Source organism: Mustela nigripes, chromosome 12 (assembly GCF_022355385.1).
Source record: "Mustela nigripes isolate SB6536 chromosome 12, MUSNIG.SB6536, whole genome shotgun sequence".
NCBI classification, from domain to species: Eukaryota; Metazoa; Chordata; class Mammalia; order Carnivora; family Mustelidae; genus Mustela; species Mustela nigripes.
In genome coordinates, this window is record NC_081568.1 from 93,596,156 (window position 1) to 93,615,303 (window position 19,148).

Here is a 19,148-nt window from a genome sequence, read left to right on the forward strand (position 1 = left end):
TCAGTATTTATGATCACAGAACATAAGGAAAAACTAAATGGTTCAGCTACATAGAGATTTCTGTTTATAGACCAGCTGCTAAGGGAAGACAACTTGATTTCTTCTTCCTTACTTAAGGAAAAAATGTTACCTAGAATATAATTTCTCAATATAGCCATTACATCATATTCTTATTGAATCATGTTATTAACAACAACGGACTCCTCTCTGCCAATATCTGATTAACCACCTTGAATAAAACAAACAAAAAAGTCTTCTTTTTCAATGTGAGAAACAGAATTCTCAACCTGACCAAAAGAGTAACAGAAACAAAGTGGCTGGTATATTTACTTATGTGAAGATAGGTGGACTTTAAAAAAATTCATTCATGCCTGCAAATTTACCCCAAGCACCTACTATGTGCAAGGTGCTTTCCTAATACAACAGTTAATCGGAAGATAAAAATTGCTACCCATGTGATGAAGCTTTCGATTAAGAGAAGAAGGCTGACAAAAACAAAAATACACAGCATGTTAAACAGTGAAAGGTGTGTCATCTGCATTTGTTGTATGACAAGATAACTGATATGGCCAGGGTACAGACAGGGTGGAGAGATACGGTGGAGATTATGCTAGAAAGCAAGTCTGTTGTTGGATGACAAGGTACCTTACATAACGTTCTTAAAGAATGTGCACTTCCCACTGTGGGCAAGTAGAGAGCCATTAAACAATTCAGTAACGGAGAATAATATAACTGGATTTGTGTTTAGAACTAAAAGTCTGGTAGGAATGCTGAGAATGGATTAGACATTAGAAAGGATAAGACACAAGGCTTATCCTCACAGAGACATCTAATGTGGGAGACAGTTAAATGCACGTAATACAGCATAACAAGTTCACTAATAGAAATATGTACCAGCTACATAACAGAGTAACGGAAATGACCCCTCCAATCAGGGAGTGTTCCCACCTAAGTGATCTAAACAGACAAGCAGTCCAAACCAGGGCAATTACAGGGAAGAAAGATACCCTGTTGTTTCTACAAGTACTCACAGAGGGAAATGGTGGCAGCTTTTCATCTTGGGGATGCTCTCCTTTGAAAAGGAATTCTCTCCTGGCTCCCGAAATGAGATTGTAGCCCAAATGTTCAGTGTACTTCCAGACAGTGTGGAGGAGATCCACTTATATTTGTGGATAAGTTTTATTATTATCTGTACTCTATATACTTAAACTAAAAACAACACAAAAGCAATTCATTCACTTCTCTCACCCCACTCCTCACCTCTGAAACCACCAATCTCTTCTTTGTGCTTGGTTTGTTTATAAGCTTCTATATATAAGAGAGATCATACAGTATTCATCATCCTTTGTCAGATTTATTATAGATTCACTTATATTTGTATATGACTTTTTAAAAGATACATTATGTATTAACTGTGGTCCTGAGAAAAATATACCTCTATCATAAAAGAAATGAAAATACTACTTTCTCTATCCAGAGAACAACTGTCCTTAGAAAAGGGACTGAATAAGCAACAAGTTACCAAGTATAAGAAGTCTGAGTGTCTTTTACATAGAACATAATCCACTGTTTGCCCTTTCTCATTCTCTCAATTTCTATTCTTGCCAAGCATTTGTTCTCAAACTTCAGTCCTTACCAGCACTAAAAACACTCAGCCACAAAGAAACAGGCTCCCATTGCCATGATGACAGTTAATGTAAACAATAAACAATAATCATAATGGTAAATGTATATGTGTGTTTATGTGTATATATTTATTCTTTTTTTTTTATTCTTGATCAGTATCTTTCCTCCCTGATCAGACTTGTCATTGCCTTTACTGTGGCCACGTCGCTGGTACCTGTTTCTTTTATTGAACTTCTCATGCTACATTTCATATGTTTAAATGTCTATCTCCCACATTAGACGGTCTCTATGGATAAGGACTGTATCTGACTCATCTCTGACATTAACATATCTGGCAAATAATAGGTGCTCAATAAATTTAATCTATATCTATGTTTACATTGGAAGTAATAGTTTAATTACAGAGGAAATAACAACAATACAACCTGTAGAGAAAAGCACTTCTCTCCTTCAAAACATTAATGCACAGACAAGGGAAAAAGGGATAGTACACAACCAAGCCCTTAACCAAAACCCAGAGTATGTAACTTTACTGCTAAATACTGACAGGTGCAAAGTCCATGTGGTACCTAAGGGATTTTTATGCTCTATTCTGTTGAGGCAATTCAGTCCAGCTCCTTTATCTCTGCTGTCACTAATCTTAAAACACAGATCTGGTACATACTAGACACAATTAAATATCATTAAAGGAGATATCTGTTTTGTCTTAAACACATTATTTGGTGTGTGTTTTTTCAAACCACTTTACTGAAGTATGGTTGACATGCAAAAAGCTGTTTATATATAATGTCTGAGCTTGGGGATAAGTATACACCCATGAAACCATTACCACCGTCAAGGCCAGAGACATATTCATTGCCCCCCAAAGTTTCCTCTCACCATTGTTATTATCATGCATACGTATGTAGTAAAAACACTTAACCTAAGATCTACCTTCTTCCAAACTTTAAGTACAGAACACAGTTAGTGATAGACACTGGGCAGACTAGTAAGTTCCCAGAACTTAAATATCTTGCATAACAGAAACTTTGTACCCTTTGACCATCTCCTATTTTCTCTTTCCTCAGCATTAGCAACTGTCACTCTACTCCCTGATTCTAAGATTTTGACTCTGTTAGATTCCCTATATAAGTAAACAGAATTGTTTGATAGGTAAACCCCACTGCCAAAGTGTTTAGCCTTAATGATGATTTGGTTGTAGAGATTGAGGCAAAGGCCCAACTGGAATGGGTTCAAAAAAGAATAGGAGAGAAATTAGAAAAGGCAAGTATAGACAGCTCTTTCAAAGAGTTTTCCAGAAAAAGGAACACAAAAACGGTAGGCAGTAGTTGGGATGGGGGTAAGGGTATGACAAAAATTCAGGATTACCTCATTACCATTTTTCATCCAGTTAAAAAAAAAAAAATCAAATAACCTAAGTGCAATAATTTATCTTTTACTTCAAGATTCACTTATGAAGCAAGGATTATTACATTCAGTCTTCCTTTCAGGAGGTCATAGTCAGGAATAAGTCATACAAATATAAACAAATACTGTATATAATTATTGTTCTACTTTAACAACAAACATTCTGCATTTGGTACTGATGAGGAGCAGGGCAAATGAAGAGTTCTATTTAACACTACCATATCCCATTTCAAAAGCTGCCATACGTTAGCTACATGCCTTCCCTGATTCTGATTTTGATTCTCTGGACGAATCTATCAGATGAAGAGGAGGCAGACAGCTTCATCTAACAGACTGAGAAGTTAAGATACAGATCAACTGAGTGATAGGCCCAGGATCACCAGGCTCAATTCATCAATTCAGTTCAACAAATATTTATTGAGCACCTACTATGTGTCAGGCACTTTTCTATATGCTTCAGATATATCACATAGAGAATAAAACAGAAAAGACCCCTGACCTCTTGGGACTGACATTTTGGGGCAGGGGTGGAGAGGTAGGCTATAAGCAATAAAAAGTAGAGCAGGGTAAAGAGATCCAAATGCGGAGAGCAAAGCAGGGAAGCAGGCTACAGACACAAGAGCACCCAGCATAGGCCTCATTCAGAAAAGAGATCCTACAAAGACTCAAAGACAATGAAGGTATTACCATTTTCTGAAGTAGTAACAATCCAAGCAGCAAAAAACAACTATAGCACAAGCTCTTAGGAAAGAGGAGGTAGTGTACTCAGAGTTAGGAAGCTAATTTGGCTCAAGTCAAATGAGAAAGGCAAAGAGTCAGTGAACAACACATCACAGAAGGCCAAATATATGAATTCTTTAAAACATGACTAAGGAACATGAGGAGTCACTGCAAGATTTTGAATGGAGAAATGACAGAATCTGACATACTCTGTTTTACTTTTTTTTTTTTTTTTTAATTTTTTATTTTTTATAAACATATATTTTTATCCCCAGGGGTACAGGTCTGTGAATCACCAGAAAAAAATTTTTTAAAGATTTTATTTGTAAGTAATCTCTCCAACCAACATGAGGCTTTAACTTACAACTCCAAAATCAAGAGTTGCATGCACTATTGACTGAGCGACCCATGCGCCCCTGACACACTCGGTCTTGAAAGATCACTGGTGGCTGTGTTGGGAATATTCAACAAAGCTGCAAGAACAGACCAGTTAGAGGCCACTACGTTAAAACAGATGAAAACCACCTAATTCTACCCAGGGTGACATCAGTGGAGGTGGGAGGAAATGGTAAGACTCTAGAAGTACAGCCAACAGGATTTACTAAATGATTAAATGCAGAATCTGAGAGAAAGAAAAGAGTCCAGAATGCTGCCCAAGTTTTGGGCCTAAGCAACTGAAAAGAGAGAGTTGCCATCAACTGAGATAGGGAACAGATTTTGGGTGGGAGGATCAGGAGTTCAGTCTTGGAAATATTCAGTTTGAGATGCCTATTAGACATAGAAGTGGAGATACCTAGTAGGCAGTTGGATATAAAAATCTGCAGTTCAGAAGGAAAGTCTTGGTTGAAAGTCAAGAAATGGAACGATATCATCAAAAAACTGAGTATAGAGAGTGAAGAGAAGAAGTTCAAGCATTGGACCCTGGACACTTCAGGTCAGGGAAAAGAAGGGAAACTAGTAAAGGAGACAGATGGAGCAAACAAGGAGATAATAAGAAAACTAAGAGAGTGTGAGGAGGTAGCCTGAAAGCCAACTGAATCAAGTGTACGGCAGTGGCCTCGGGGTGTGGGTGAGATGAGGGAGATCATCAGCTTTATCAATGGCAGCTAGTAAGGCAGATGGAGACTGAGAACAGACCACTGAACTAAAGAATCCAGAAATCACTGATGACCTTGATGAGAACAGTATGGGCAGAAAGACTGAGGTTAAGGCCTAACTGGAATGGGTTTAAAAAGGAATAGGAGAGGGTGGGGCCTGGGTGGCTCAGTGGGTTAAACCTCTGCCTTCAGCTCAGGTCATGATCTCAGGGTCCTGGGATCGAGCCCCGCATCAGGCTCTCTGCTCAGCAGGGAGCCTGCTTCTCCTCTCTCTTTGCCTGCCTTTCTGCCTACTTATGATATCTATCTCTGTTAAATAAATAAATAAAATCTTTAAAAAAAAAAAAAAAGAATAGGAGAGGAATTTTAAAAAGCAAGTATCTACAATTCTTTCAAAGTTTTCCAGCAAAAGGGGAAGATAATCAGAGTAGGCAATAGTTCGGAAGTAGTGGGGTAATATGGCAAGGGTAATTAGCTGTTGTTTTTGCTTTTTTAAGAAGGGAGAAATAATGAAAAGTATATTCTGATATAAATGATCCAGAACAGAGGGAAGTTTGCTGATGTAAGACAAGAAGGGTAGAATAACTCGAGCGATAACTCGGAGGAGGTGAGACAGGATAGAATCAGATTCCATGTGTCAATAGAGAGGTTTCATTTAGAAAAGACAGTGGATAGTTCATCTACGGTGTCTTAGTCTGTTTGGGTTGCTCTTACAGAACACCATAGGCTAGGTGGCTTATAAACAACAGAAATTTATTTCTCATAGTTCTGGAGGCTAGTAAATTCAGTGTCTAGTGAAGACCTGCTTTCTGGTTCCCAGACTGTGTCTCTTCACTGTGTCCTCACATGGTAGAAGGAGCAAAGGAGCTCTCTGGGGTCTCTTAGAAGAGCACTAACCCAATCATGAACACCCCACCTCCTAATACCATCACAATGGGTTAGGTTTCAACATACGAATTTCAAGAAAACACAAATATTTAGTCCATGGCATACTATTACCATATCTGGGCCGACAGGCAGAGTGTGTGAGGATATAGATGCTGGTGTGCGGATAGATGGGGCAGGGGGAGTCTGTGGAAGTTGTCTTCTTATTACTTGAACTTTCTTGGTGAAGTAGAAAGCAAGGTCAGCAACTAAAAGTGCACACAGGGGAGGTCATTTGAGGGTTTGAGAAGACAGGAGAAAAAGTGTTAAAGCAGTGGTCTAGGAGAACAAAAGTATGCATGACCTTGGAAGAGACAGTATCATTGCCAGGCAGCATTAAACATCCACTTGAGGCTCATGATCATGAATTCAAAGAGGAACCAATTGGCAAAGTTGTATGGTTTGCTCCATCTATACACAGTCACATGGATATGAACACAGAGGTGGTGGAGAGCTGAATTTTTAAAAGGTCAGGTTTTGCAAGAAAGGGAGAGATATACAAGGGCATGAACATAATGATGAACCATGGAAGAGGGTGTGAAGGGTAAGGGATCAATAGACTGGAGATACTCATAGGGTTAAAGAATTATTGGGGTAGGGATTCTAAAGGGAGTGAGCTGCAAAGACAGGCAGTGCTGGTCAGAATGTGAAATGTTTACAATAGAGATGGTGGAGAGAATGCAGTTTCAAAAATGAGAAGGTCCAGGGAATAGCTCCTCACCCTTGGCACTACTGACAGTTTGGACTTTGTTCTTGGAGGACATACTGTGCATTACAGGACGTTTAGCAGTATCCATGGCCTCTACCCACTTGATGCCAGTAATACCAGCCACTCAGTGGTGACAGTCAAGAATATCCCCAAACAAAACCACCTTGAGTTCAGAACCACTAGTCTAGGGTACGGCCCTGTTGCTCAGTGGTTGAGATCACTGGAGGACAAGCAGGTCAAGGAACAGAGTGCTGAGAGAACTGAAAGAAACACCTATGAGGTCATCGCAAGTGCCAAAAATTCAGACAGATTAGTATTAGAGAGAGTGACAGGGAGCAGGAGCACATGAAACCAGATGTCAGTAGATGACAACAATTAGGAGTGGGTGATATTTTCTGATGAAAAAGCTCAAAGGTGATAAGACTATAAAAACTTACCACTACGGTAAGGCTGGTACGAGAACTGAGGCTCCTCTTCTAGGGCTTTTTTAAATGTCTAGAAGGTGGGCAGACTTCACATGATTTCATACTCAATTAAATTAGACTCACAGAGTCAAAAATAGGGGTCGGTCAAAAACAATTGGCACCATTTCTGGCTGCCATATATAACAAACAGCTGAAGGCACATATTTTTGGCTGAAGGCCATCCTAAAAATAGGACATAACATCTTGATTTTAAAAAAAAAAAAACACCTCAATTTTCTTTCTGATCCTTAGAAATATGTATTATACTGCCTTTGATTAGAAAAAAAAATCTTCTATTAAATGACTGTATTTATCTGTTTGCTACTGGACAACCATAACCAATGTTTTCTTGAGATAATCAGTCACCTTTACCTTCACATAGTTTAACCACTAAGGAGGACAAAAAGATCTTAATATGAAATGAACCAACTGCAATGTTCTCCAACTGTGTGTCACCTGCTCCTCTCACTGCCACCTGGAAAGACAGTGTCTTACCAGATTGCAAGCAGATTTAGAGCAAATGCCCAATTTTCATCCCCACCTCTTAAAAGCAATGGAAGTGCTTACCAAAAGCACTTCACAATGGAGGTGCTTATTGAAATTAATAGAGGTATCCCCTTTATAGGAGAAATAATTTCAAGATGGCAAAATCAAATTGTATGATATCTATTAAATTCTCCCAAACGTACTGTCTCATTGCAATAATTAAGTCTTTAGGCCAAAGGAAGCTACACTCATTGAACCTCCACAAGCCTATCTGCAGAATTCTACCTTTTTTTAGGGTTATACTGAATTTAAATTTTATAATGCATAAATGTGAAGCAGAAAAGATGGTGTTCAGGGAAACACGTGATGCTATCATCCAAGTCCTGCTCAACTTCACAGATTACCAAGTCTAATATTTAAAGCTCACACAAACAACAGTGAAATTCTCTCATTTTCAAATCCCCAAATAGTAAGTTATCAGAGCTTAATTGTGATGCAATTATTACACTTTTATCTATTGCTTTTATGATGACTAAGGTATTTTCAGGTATTGATTCTAAACGAGATGCTTTCCTATTAGGAAGAGACAAGATCTTCAGAGTAAAAACCAGGATTTAAATCTCAACTTGGCCTCATTTCATTGTTATGTCACTTAATCTATCTGGTTTCATTTCATTTTCTGTTAAGTGAGGATAATACTAACTTAACAGTTACTGTAGAGAAAAAATTCCCTACGGTATGAACAACATAGTTCTGACACATAACAGTTGTTCAATAAATGAACAATTGTCCTCATATTGTGCTGTTAATTAAAACAAGCCTCAGAAAATGGAAACACAATCTCTCTTCTTGAAAGATCAATAAAATATCTTAATTTTGTTATAATAGATCACAAGGTCAGGCTTACAGTTATTTTAGTCTTTGTTCACAATCATAACACAAATTAACATGAAGAGCAGATGCCTACCTTCCAAACTTTCTTGTTCATCTGAAGTATAAGCATCCATCTGACTTTGTTCCCGTAAGAAACGAATAACAGCATAAACTAAGTGCTTGATAGATGACATTTTAAAAGCTTAAACACTTTTCCTTGATAAGAAAAAGGAAAACAGTGACCTAAGTTATGTTAAAGAATTGGTCAGGAAGGTTATAAATAAAAAGATTATAAATTACACAGAAAGTAAAAAGCAAAAACAAAACTTTTATTACCTTCATTCTTGTTTTTATTTTTTTTATTTTTTTTTTTAAGATTTTATTTATATATTTGACAGAGAGAGATCACAAGCAGGCAGAGAGGCAGGCAGAGAGAGAGGAGGAAGCAGGCTCCCCGCCGAGCAGAGAGCCCGACGCGGGGCTCGATCCCAGGACCCTGAGATCACGACCTGAGCCGAAGGCAGCGGCCTTAACCCACTGAGCCACCCAGGCGCCCTCATTCTTGTTTTTAAAGAGTCAGGAGAACACAAAGTATTGTTATGGTAAGGTATTACATATTTTCACTTATACCCAGTAGTATTAAATTATGTTAAAACCTGCAAAAGTAAAATCGTCCTCAAAACATGTAGAACACAAGCTCAGACACTAACTGAATATCTCAACTGTATCTTAACAGCATGTATAGTACAGATACAGATCAGGATAGGAGAACAGATACAGATATAGAAATCCCCAAAAGGCCTCAGTACTAAGTTCAGGGAGATTTCATACTGCTGACTCAGAAGCTCGTCTAAAATGACCATCCTCCTCTATTTCATTAGATTTTTTAAAAATGTATGTATAATTTACCCTGCATCAACTTTTGTAGGCTTAGACTGTTATTTGAGGAGGAAATACATTAATGAAAGGGTGTTCAACCACTGAATGTCATTCTTAATAAAAATGGTATTTCTTTTTTAAACAAGACATGTCGGAAAATCATTGCCTAAGTCGATGGATACTCCACACCGACCAACGCTATCTGCAGTAGCTGTGCTCTCGTGGACAAGCTGGAAGCTCCCGGTCATGTTCATTCACATGGAATACTATCGCATCCAAACAGTGGCGCAGGGCCAGCCGGCCTTAATGGCTTATTTCCACTAAATCGCATCATCCATCTGTTCCCCAGGTTCCCTAATCCAAAGCCAGGGTGTGGTACCCGCCGCCAGGATGTTTATTATTTCTGGGCTTATTTTAAAGGCGAGCCCAGTCTTAGGGTTGCAAGTGCTAAATAGGGTCCAAGGCAGAAGGTGGGGAAAAAAAAGAAAGAAAGAAAAAAAGAAAGAGGGGAAACGAAGATATTCAACCTCCTCCAGGCTTCTCCCCCTTCTTCTCCCCAGAGGACATCGACCTCCTTCTCCCTCCCTTCAGTACCCGGGCCTCGCTTTGGCCCAGACGGGGTTTGCTGCGGGTGCGCGGTGCAGGCCCCAGCTGGGGCGGTGGGAGACGCACCCATCCCAGACAGAAGCCCCTTACCAGGCGAGAGGACGCGACACAGTGGCAGCGGGCCTGGGGGCGTCCGTAAGCCGGTACGCCCGCCCCCTGGTCCTCCGGCTTCAACCTGGCTCCGGATGGCAGCACTGCCCACGGTCGCCCAAACTTCCCCGGCTCCCAAGCCGCCGCCGCCCCTCAGCCGACCCGGCTGCGCGCTGGGCTCCTGGCCACTGGGTCTCGCCAGAACCGCCCCCCGGACGGCGCAAGGCGCGCGGGGCGGGGCGCAAGTCGGAGGGGCGGGGCCGAACTGGGCGCCGGCGTGGGGCTGCCGCACGTGGGAGGGCGCGGACAGGGCCGGTCGCCGCTGCAGCTGTGGCCTCCTCCTGTAGGCCGCCTCTCGGCTCCCCCACGCGAAACCGGAGGACAACGCGCCCGCGGTCGCCTCTCGGCCGTCCCATGATCGCCCAGTGCCTTTCGGCTGTGCGAGGCCTCCACAGGTACCTCCCGTGCGCGGGTTAACCTTGACTGTGGGCCGGGCGTGGTCCGGTCTGTGCCGGGTGCCGGTGCTCAGCCTTTCCCGAGCGCACCCCGCGGACGCCCCTGAGACTTTCATCCCCGTGGCCCGCATGCTCTACCCGGACGGACACCTGGCGGGGGCACTTGGGGCCACCTTTCCCTCCTCCGCTCCCTCGGGAGGACATTCATTCCCTTTGTTTGGGAGTGTCTCAGCTGCAGTCCGCGAGACTGGTCGCAGGCCTGGCCCAAAATGAATGCAGAAAGATGGTTCGGATAAGAAAAGCATTTGACTTCTGTCGCGCATCCAGAACTGCAGACCCCTTATGAAAAGTGCCGGCAGCTGTAGACTCAGGAATAGCGATTCTAATTTGCCCCTCGCGCATATGATTAGCATACAAATCGTTTAACAAACGCTCACGTGAAACCGATATGGTTTTGCTGCTTATCTCCGTCCATGCTCTCTAATTTCCTTTTTATTTACCTCTTTCCCATAAAACATTAGGCCTCTTGCTGGGGCAAATGGACTTGGCCCAAAATGGAGGAAATTTTTGCTAGGACACGATTTTGGGGCAGCCTCAGCTGCTGTTTTGGATTGCTTCCTAGCTCCCAAGCCACACCCCTCTGCCAGAGACCAGTAGCAAGATGGTGAGAGAATTAAATTCTTTGCACGGGTGCACTGGATGGAGTGGTTTTCGGAAACAATGCCTCTTCCACCCCTATCCCCAAATCCAGCCTGGAACTGTAAATCCTAATGACGGTCCAACAGAAAAAAAGGAAATACGTGTTTCTTCCTAGATACTTACAAAACTACTTTGGAAAATGTTCATCATTTGAGCTTTTTGACAGTTTTCTATTGTATATGACCACTTATCTGTGTGGAGCTTTGTGTTGCTCAGTCCCTGTAATTATGGCGCAAACAAGAGACAGTATTATAAAGAGTTAATGTGATGATTTTTACCATATTTCACACTGTCCTTTTAGTCTACAGACTGCAAGTGATACAGCTTCAAATGCAGCCATTTGTTGGGACAAATGAAGATACATAATGCAGGTGTGAGAAGAGAATAAATTCTGTACAAGACAGCGCTTCTCAGACTTTTTAGTCTTAGTACCCTTTTACCTTGCAAAAATTACTGAGGACCTAAGAGCATCTGTTTATGTTGGTTATAACTCTCCATATTTACCATATTAGGAATGAAAATTGAGGGATTTTTAAAGTATTAGTTTATGTAAAAAAAAAAAAAAAGGTAATAAACTCATTACCTGCACCAATAACATTTTTTATGAAAAATAACTTTTCCAAAACTCCTCCAAAAAAATCCATAAGAAAGTGGAATTGCGGTTTGGTTTCTTTTTTTTCCTTCAGTTTTTGTGGGGTTTTTTATGGTTGTAAAATATACGTAACATAAAATTTGCCATTTTAATTATTTTTAAGTGCACAATTCAGTGACATTAAGAACATTCACATAGTTGTACAACCATTACCATTACCATTAACCATCTCCAGTTCTTATTCATCATCCCAAACCGTAACTCCTCCTTACGTTCTTTCCCATCCCTGGTGATCACTATTCTTTCTGTCTTTATGATTTTGACTGTATTAGGTACCTCATACAAGTGGAATCATGCAATATTTATTTTTTTGTGACTGGCTTATTTGAGTTAGCGTGTTTTTAAGGTTCATCCCTGTTGTAACTTAGGTCAGAATTTTCTTCCTTTTTAAGACTGAATAATATTCCATTGTTATCAATATACCACATTTTGTTTGTTTATTCACCTGTCCATGGTCATTTGGGTTGTTTCCATCTTTTGGCTGTTTTAAATAATACTGCTATGATCACAGATGTGCACAAATCTGTTTTTGAATCTCTCCTTTCAGTTCTTTGGCAGGTATATTTAGAATTAGTGGATCCATATGGTAATTCTGTATTAAATTTTTTGAGAAACCTCTATGTTTCCCATAGCACTTGGACCATTTTACATTCCTGTCAGCGGTGAATAAGCGGTGAATAAGAGTCCCATCTTCTCTATATTTTCTTCAACATTTGATTTCTCTTTTTGTCTTTTATAAAAACTATCCTAGGAGTGGCATTGTTTCACACTTGTGCAAAACAAATGTGTAACTTTAAAAAATTAAAATAAATAAATAAATAAAATGTGTAACTTAACAGAAAATAACTGGATTCTTACATCTCCTTCTGCATTTGATAGGTTACTTTTTTGTTTTGGTTGAAGAAGATAAAGAAACGTCTACCTCTCACTTATATGTAGTTGGAGAAACGGGAGTATTTAACAGTTTTTTAAAAGTGATCATGGATTTAAAAAAAAGTGATCACTGATATGCACTGATATTTATATATCATATCAAAGTTTCACAAGTAGTTGTTTAAAGATGAGTTGCATTGCAGAATATGAAATGATCAATGTACTTTTCTTATTCTGTTACATTAAAATACATGTGTCTTGGGTTTTTTGTTTTTTGTTTTTTTGTTTTAATTTTTAAAATTTTATTTATTTCTTTGACATAGATCACAAGTAGGCAGAGAGGCAGGCAGAGAGAAGAGGAAGCAGGCTCCCTGCTGAGCAGAGAGCCCGATGCGGGACTCGATCCCAGGACCCTGAGATCATGACCTGAGCCGAAGGCAGAGGCTTTAACCCACTGAGCCACCCAGGCGCCCTGTCTTGGGTTTTAAATGGATCTTTTAAATGGATTTTTTTTTTAAGATTTTATTTATTTATTTGACACAGAGAGAGAGATCACAAGTAGGCAGAGAGGCAGGCAGAGAGAGAGAGGAAGGGAAGCAGGCTCTCTGCTGAGCAGAGAGCCTGATGCGGCGCTCCATCCCAGGTCTCTGGGATCACAACCTGAGCCGAAGGCAGAGGCTTTAACCCACTGAGCCACCCAGATGCCCCTTAAATGGATTTTAAATAGATCTTTTACACATACATGATTTTCTAATATCAAATATTGGTTACTTGGAAAATAGCAGTACACTGTGTTATACAGATCTTCCTGCTGTTGACAAATTACATTATACAATATCATATCGTATTCCTTTATATCATCTACCCCACCATAAATGGCTTGAAGTATTAGGAAGCTGGGCAGCTCACAGTGGCAGATACAGTTTTCAAAATTGTAATTTTCATTTGAAAGCTGAAATTTTGTCATTGGTAACAAATACTATCAGTTCCTCGAAGTGACAGTCTGACTTTGTTACAATTTTACGAGAACTTCTGCTGGATACTTTAGTCTGATCAATCATAGCTTTTGTCTGTCACTCGTCTTTTCAAGTACAAATAATGTTCCACGAGAAAATCAACTATTTCAGCTCACAATTTAATCACTTGCGCAGTGCTTTTGGTTTGAGCAACCAAATTTTCTGAACAGCCCTTGTGCTCAAGTATACAGCAGAAGTGCTTTATGCATACTTTGCCACACATATCATTCAGTGATTGAGATTTAATAAAATTAAATATTTTACTATTTAATGAAAGTGAAATTGACATTTTTAGCATGAGTCAGTGGCAGTGAAGAATATGATGACTGCTTAGATTGGTGCCACTGCTTTGACATCTTCAAAGGGGCCAACAATTAAATCTACCATTGCTTCTAACCATCACTACAAATATAGACTAAGTGAAAAAAGTAAATAATATCATACCATTATCATGAAGTACAACTTGAAATGCTCTCAAGGACCCCTCCCCATATTACCACCTGCAAGGACTGCAGAATACACCTTAAGAACCACTGATATGTGTTACTCACATTCTTTGTATATGCATGGAAGAAAATAAATATAAGCCATGAAATTATTATCTTATTAGAAGCTAGTAGCCAACCAAATATATCAACTGGTTTTTTCATTAACATATAATCAATTATTAGCCCCGGGGGTACAGGTCTGTGAGTCATCAGGCTTACACTCTTTACAGCACTCACTATAGCACGTATCCTCCCCATTTTTATATTTTATTTTTAAATTTTTTATTAACATATAAAGCATTATTTGCCCCAGGGGTACAGGTCTGAATCGTCAGGCTTAAACACTTCACAGCACTCACCATAGCACATACCCTCCCCAGTGTCTATAACCCAACCACCCTCTACATCCAGCAACCTCAGTTTGTTTAGTGAGATTAAGAGTCTCTTATGGTTTGTCTCCCAATCCCCTCTTGTTTCATTTTTTCCTTCCCTACCCTCCAAACCCCCACTTTGCCTCCCAAATTCCTGATCCTGATCCCAGGGAGATCATATGATAATTATCTTTCTCTGATTGACTTATTTCGCTCTGCATAATACCCTCTAGTTCTATCCACGTCATTGCAAATGGCAAGATTTCATTTGTTTTGATGGCAGCATAATATTCCATTATGCATATACATATATACACACACACACACATACATACCACATCTTCTTTATCCATTCATTTGCTGAAGGACAGTCTAGGTTCTTGACATAATTTGGCTCTTATGACATAGCTGCTATAAATATTTGGGTGCATGTGCCCCTTTGGATCACTACATTTGTATCTTTAGGGTAAATACCCAATAGTATGATTGCTGGGTCGTAGGGCAGCCCTATTTTCAAGTTTCTGAGGAACCTCCATGTTATTTTCCAGGGTGGCTGTACCTGCCTGCATTCCTACCAGCAGTGTAGGAGGGTTCCCCTTTCTTTGTATCCTCACCAGCATCTGTCATTTCCTGACTTGTTAATTTTAGCCATTCTGACTGGTGTGAGGTGGTATCTCAGTGTGGTTTTGATTTGTATTTCCCTGATCCCGAGTGATGTAGAGCGCTTTTTCATGTGTCTGCTGGCCATCTGGATGTCTTCTTTGCAGAAATGTCTGTTCATGTCCTCTGCCCATTTCTTGATTGGATTATTTGTTGTTTGGTTTTGAGTATGATAAGTTCTTTTAGATTTTGGATATTAGCCCTTTATCTGATATACCATTTGTGAATATCTTCTCCCATTTTGTCAGTTGTCTTTTGGTTTTGTTGACTATCCTTTGCTGTGCAAAAGCTTTTGATCTTGATGAAGTCCCAATAATTCATTTTTGTCCTTGATTCCCTTGCCTTTAGTGATGTTTCTAGGAAGAAGTTGCTGCGGCTGAGGTCGAGAGGTTGCTGCCTCTGTTCTCAAGGATTTTGATGGATTCCTTTCTCTTTCATCCATTTTGAGTCTATTTTTGTGCGTGGTGTAAGGAAATGGTCCAGTTTCATTTTTCTGCAGGTGGCTGTCCAAATTTTCCCAGCACCATTTATTGAAGAGGCTGTCTTTTTTCCATTGGACATTCTTTCCTGCTTTGTCAAAGATTAGTTGACCATAGAGTTGAGAGCCTATTTCTGGGCTCTCTATTCTGTTCCACTAATCTATATGTCTGTTTTTTGGCCAGTACCATACTATCTTGATGAAGACAGCTTTGTAATAGAGCTTGAAGTCTGGAATTATGATGCCACCAACTTTGACTTTCTTTTTCAACATTCCTCTGGCTATTCAAAGTCTTTTCTGGTTCCAAATAATTTTAGGATTGTTCCATTTCTTTGGAAAAAAAAAAAAGAATGGATGGTATTTTGATAGGGATTGCATTAAAAATGTAGATTGCTTCAGGTAGCATAGACATTTTCACAGTATTTGTTCTTCCAATCCATGAGCATGGAACATTTTTACATTTCTTTGTGTCTTTCTCAATTTCTTTCATGAGTACTTTATAGTTTTCTGAGTACAGGTTCTTTGCCTCTTTGGTTATGTTTATTCCTAGGTATATTAAGATTTTGGGTGCAATTGTAAATGGGATCAACTCCTTAATTTCTCTTGCTTCTGTCTTCTTGTTGGTGCATAGAAATGTAACTGATTTCTGTGCATTGATTTTATATCCTGACACTTTACTGAATTCCTGTACAAATTCTAGCAGATTTGGAGTGGAGTCTTTTGCGTTATCCACATAAAGTGTCGTTTCATCTGCATAGAGTGATAGTTTGACTTCTACTTTGCTGATTTGGATGCCTTTAATTTCTTTTTGTTGTCTGATTGCTGAGGCTAGGACTTCTAGTACTATGTTGAAAAGCAGTGGTGGTAATGGACATCCCTGCCATATTCCTGACCTAAACAGAAAAGCTCTAAGTTTTTCTCCATTGAGAATGATATTTGCTATGGGTTTTTCATGGATGGCTTTGATGATTTTGAGGTATGTACCCTCTATCTCTACACTTTGAAGAGTTTTGATCAAGAAAGGATGCTGTACTTTGTCAAATGCTTTTTCAGCATCTATTGAGAGTATCATATGGTTCTTGTTCTTCTCTTATTAATGTATTGTATCACATTGGTCGATTTGTGAATATGGCACCAACCTTGTATCCCAGGAATGAATTCCACTTGGTTGTGGTGAACCACAAGTATTGTTGGATCCTATTGGTTAGTATATTAGTGAGAATTTTTCCTATCTGTGTTCATCAAGGATATTGGTCTGTAATTTTCATTTTTGATGGCATCTTTGTCTGGTTTGGGGATCAAGGTAATGCTGGCCTCATAAAATGAGTTTGGAAGTTTTCCTTCCATTTCTATTTTTTGGAACAGTTTCCAGAGAATAGGAATTAGTTCTTCTTTAAATGTTTGGTAGAATTCCTCTGGGAAGCCATCTGGCCCTGGGCTCTTGTTTATTGGGAGATTTTTGATGACTGCTTCAATGTCCTTACTGGTTATGGGTCTGTTCAGGTTTTCTCTTTCTTCCTGATTCAGTTGTGATAGTTTATATGTCTCTAGGAATGCATCCATTTCTTCCAGATGGTCAAATTTGCTACATATACTTGATCATAATATGTTCTTATGCTTCTTTTTATTCCTTTGGTGTTGGTTGTGGTCTCCCCTCTTTCATTCATGATTTTATTTATTTGGGTCCATTCTCTTTTATTTTTGATAAGTCTGGCCAGGGGTTTATCAGTCTTATTAACTCTTTCAAAGAACCAGCTCCTAGTTTCGTAGATTTGTTCTACCGTTTTTTGGGTTTTTTTGGTTTTTTTTTTATACAACTTCATTGATTTCTCCTCATATCTTTATTATTTCTCTTATACTAGATTCAGACTTTTTTTTGCTGTTCTTTCTCCAGCTCCTTTAGGTGTAGGGTTAGGTTGTGTATTTGAGACCTTTCTTGTTTCTTGAGAAAGGCTTGTATCGCTATATGTTTTCCTCTCAGGATTGACTTAGCTGTGTCCCACAGATTTTGAACAGTTGTGTTTTTGCTATCATTTGTTTCCATGAATTTTTTCAATTCTTCTTTAATTTCCTGGTTGACCCATTCATTCTTTAGTAGGATGCTCTTTAGCGTCCTACTTGTGATTGAGTTCTAGATTCAGAGCATTGTGGTATCAAAATATGCAGGGAACGATCCCAGCCTTTTGGTACGAGGTGAGACCTGATTTCTGACCCAGGATGTGATCTATTCTGGAGAATGTTCCATGTGCATTAGAGAAGAATGTGTATTCTGTATTTTGGGAATGGAATATTCCAAATATATCTGTGATGTCCATCTGGTCCATTGTGTCATTTAAGGCCTTTATTTCCTTGTGGATCTTTTGCTTGAATGATCTATCCATATCAGTGAGGGGGGTGTTAAAATCCCCTACTATTACTGTATTATTGTTGATGTGTTTCTTTGATTTTGTTATTAATTGATTTATATAGTTGGCTACTCCCAGTTAGGGGCATAGATATTTACAATTGTTAGATCTTTTTGTTGGAAATACCCTTTGAGTATGATATAGTATTCTTCCTCATCTGTTATTAAACTCTTTGGCTTTAAGTCTAATTTATCTGATATAAGGATTGCCACCCCAGCTTTCTTTTGAATTCCATTAGCATGGTAAATTATCTTCCACCCCCTCACTTTAAATCTGGAGGTGTCTTCGGGTCTAAAATGAGTTTTTGCAGACAGCATATTAATGGGTTTTGCTTTCTTATCCATTCTGGTTCCCTGTGTCTTTTTTTTTTTTTTTAAGATTTCATTTATTTATTTGACAGAGAGAGATCACAAGTAGGCAGAGAGGCAGGCAGAGAGAGAGGAGGAAGCATGCTCCCTGCTGAGCAGAGAGCCCAATGCAGGACTCAATCCTAGGACCCTGAGATCACGACCTGAGCCGAAGGCAGGGGCTTAACCCACTGAGCCACCCAGGCGCCCCTCCCTGTGTCTTTTGATTGGGGCATTTAGCCCATTTACATTCAGGGTAACTATTGAAAGATAAAATTTAGTGCTTCTGTATTGCCTGTAAGGTGACTGTTACTGAATATTGTCTCTGTTCCTTTCTGGTCTACTACGTTTAGGCTCTCTCTTTGCTTAGAGGACCCCTTTCAATATTTCCTGTAGGAGTGGTTTGGTGTTTACAAATTCTTTTAGTTTTGTTTTTCCTGGAAGCTTTTTATCTCTCCTTCTATTTTCAGTGATAGTCTGGGTGGATATAGTATTCTTGGCTGCATGTTTTTCTCAATTAGTGCTCTGAATATATCATGCCGGTTCTTTCTTGCCTGCTAGGTCTCTGTGGACAAGTCTGCTGCCAATCTAATATTTTTATCATTGTATGTTACAGACTTCTTTTCCGTAGCTGCTTTAAGGGTTTTGTCTTTGTCACTGAGACTTGTAAGTTTTACTATTAGATCACGGGGTGTGGATTTTTATTGCTTTTGACGGGGGATCTCTGTGCCTCCTGGATTTTTATGTTGTTCCCTTTGCTATATTAAGGAAATTCTCTAGAATAATTTGCTCCAGTATACCTTCTGCCTCCCTTTCTCTTTCT

At 39.5% G+C, this 19,148-nt stretch overlaps 2 protein-coding genes across 5 annotated transcripts in view; one reads left to right on the forward strand and one right to left on the reverse strand.

Annotated features, from left to right (window-relative positions):
• The window catches only part of SGTB (small glutamine rich tetratricopeptide repeat co-chaperone beta), a 48,261-nt gene extending 38,291 nt beyond the window's left edge, over nt 1-9,970 (reverse strand). For both annotated transcript variants that reach the window (XM_059417981.1, XM_059417979.1), the window contains exons 1-2: nt 9,882-9,970; nt 8,401-8,522 (exon numbers count right to left, since the gene is read on the reverse strand). In XM_059417981.1, the coding sequence (XP_059273964.1) occupies nt 8,401-8,500 (100 nt within the window). In that variant the 5' untranslated portion in view covers nt 8,501-8,522; nt 9,882-9,970. The remainder of the gene's footprint in view (nt 1-8,400; nt 8,523-9,881) is intronic.
• A 237-nt stretch (nt 9,971-10,207) lies between these two features.
• The window catches only part of NLN (neurolysin), a 102,563-nt gene continuing 93,622 nt past the window's right edge, over nt 10,208-19,148 (forward strand). For all 3 annotated transcript variants that reach the window (XM_059417963.1, XM_059417962.1, XM_059417964.1), the window contains exon 1: nt 10,208-10,336. In XM_059417963.1, coding sequence (XP_059273946.1) covers nt 10,296-10,336 — 41 coding nt within the window. In that variant the 5' untranslated portion in view covers nt 10,208-10,295. The remainder of the gene's footprint in view (nt 10,337-19,148) is intronic.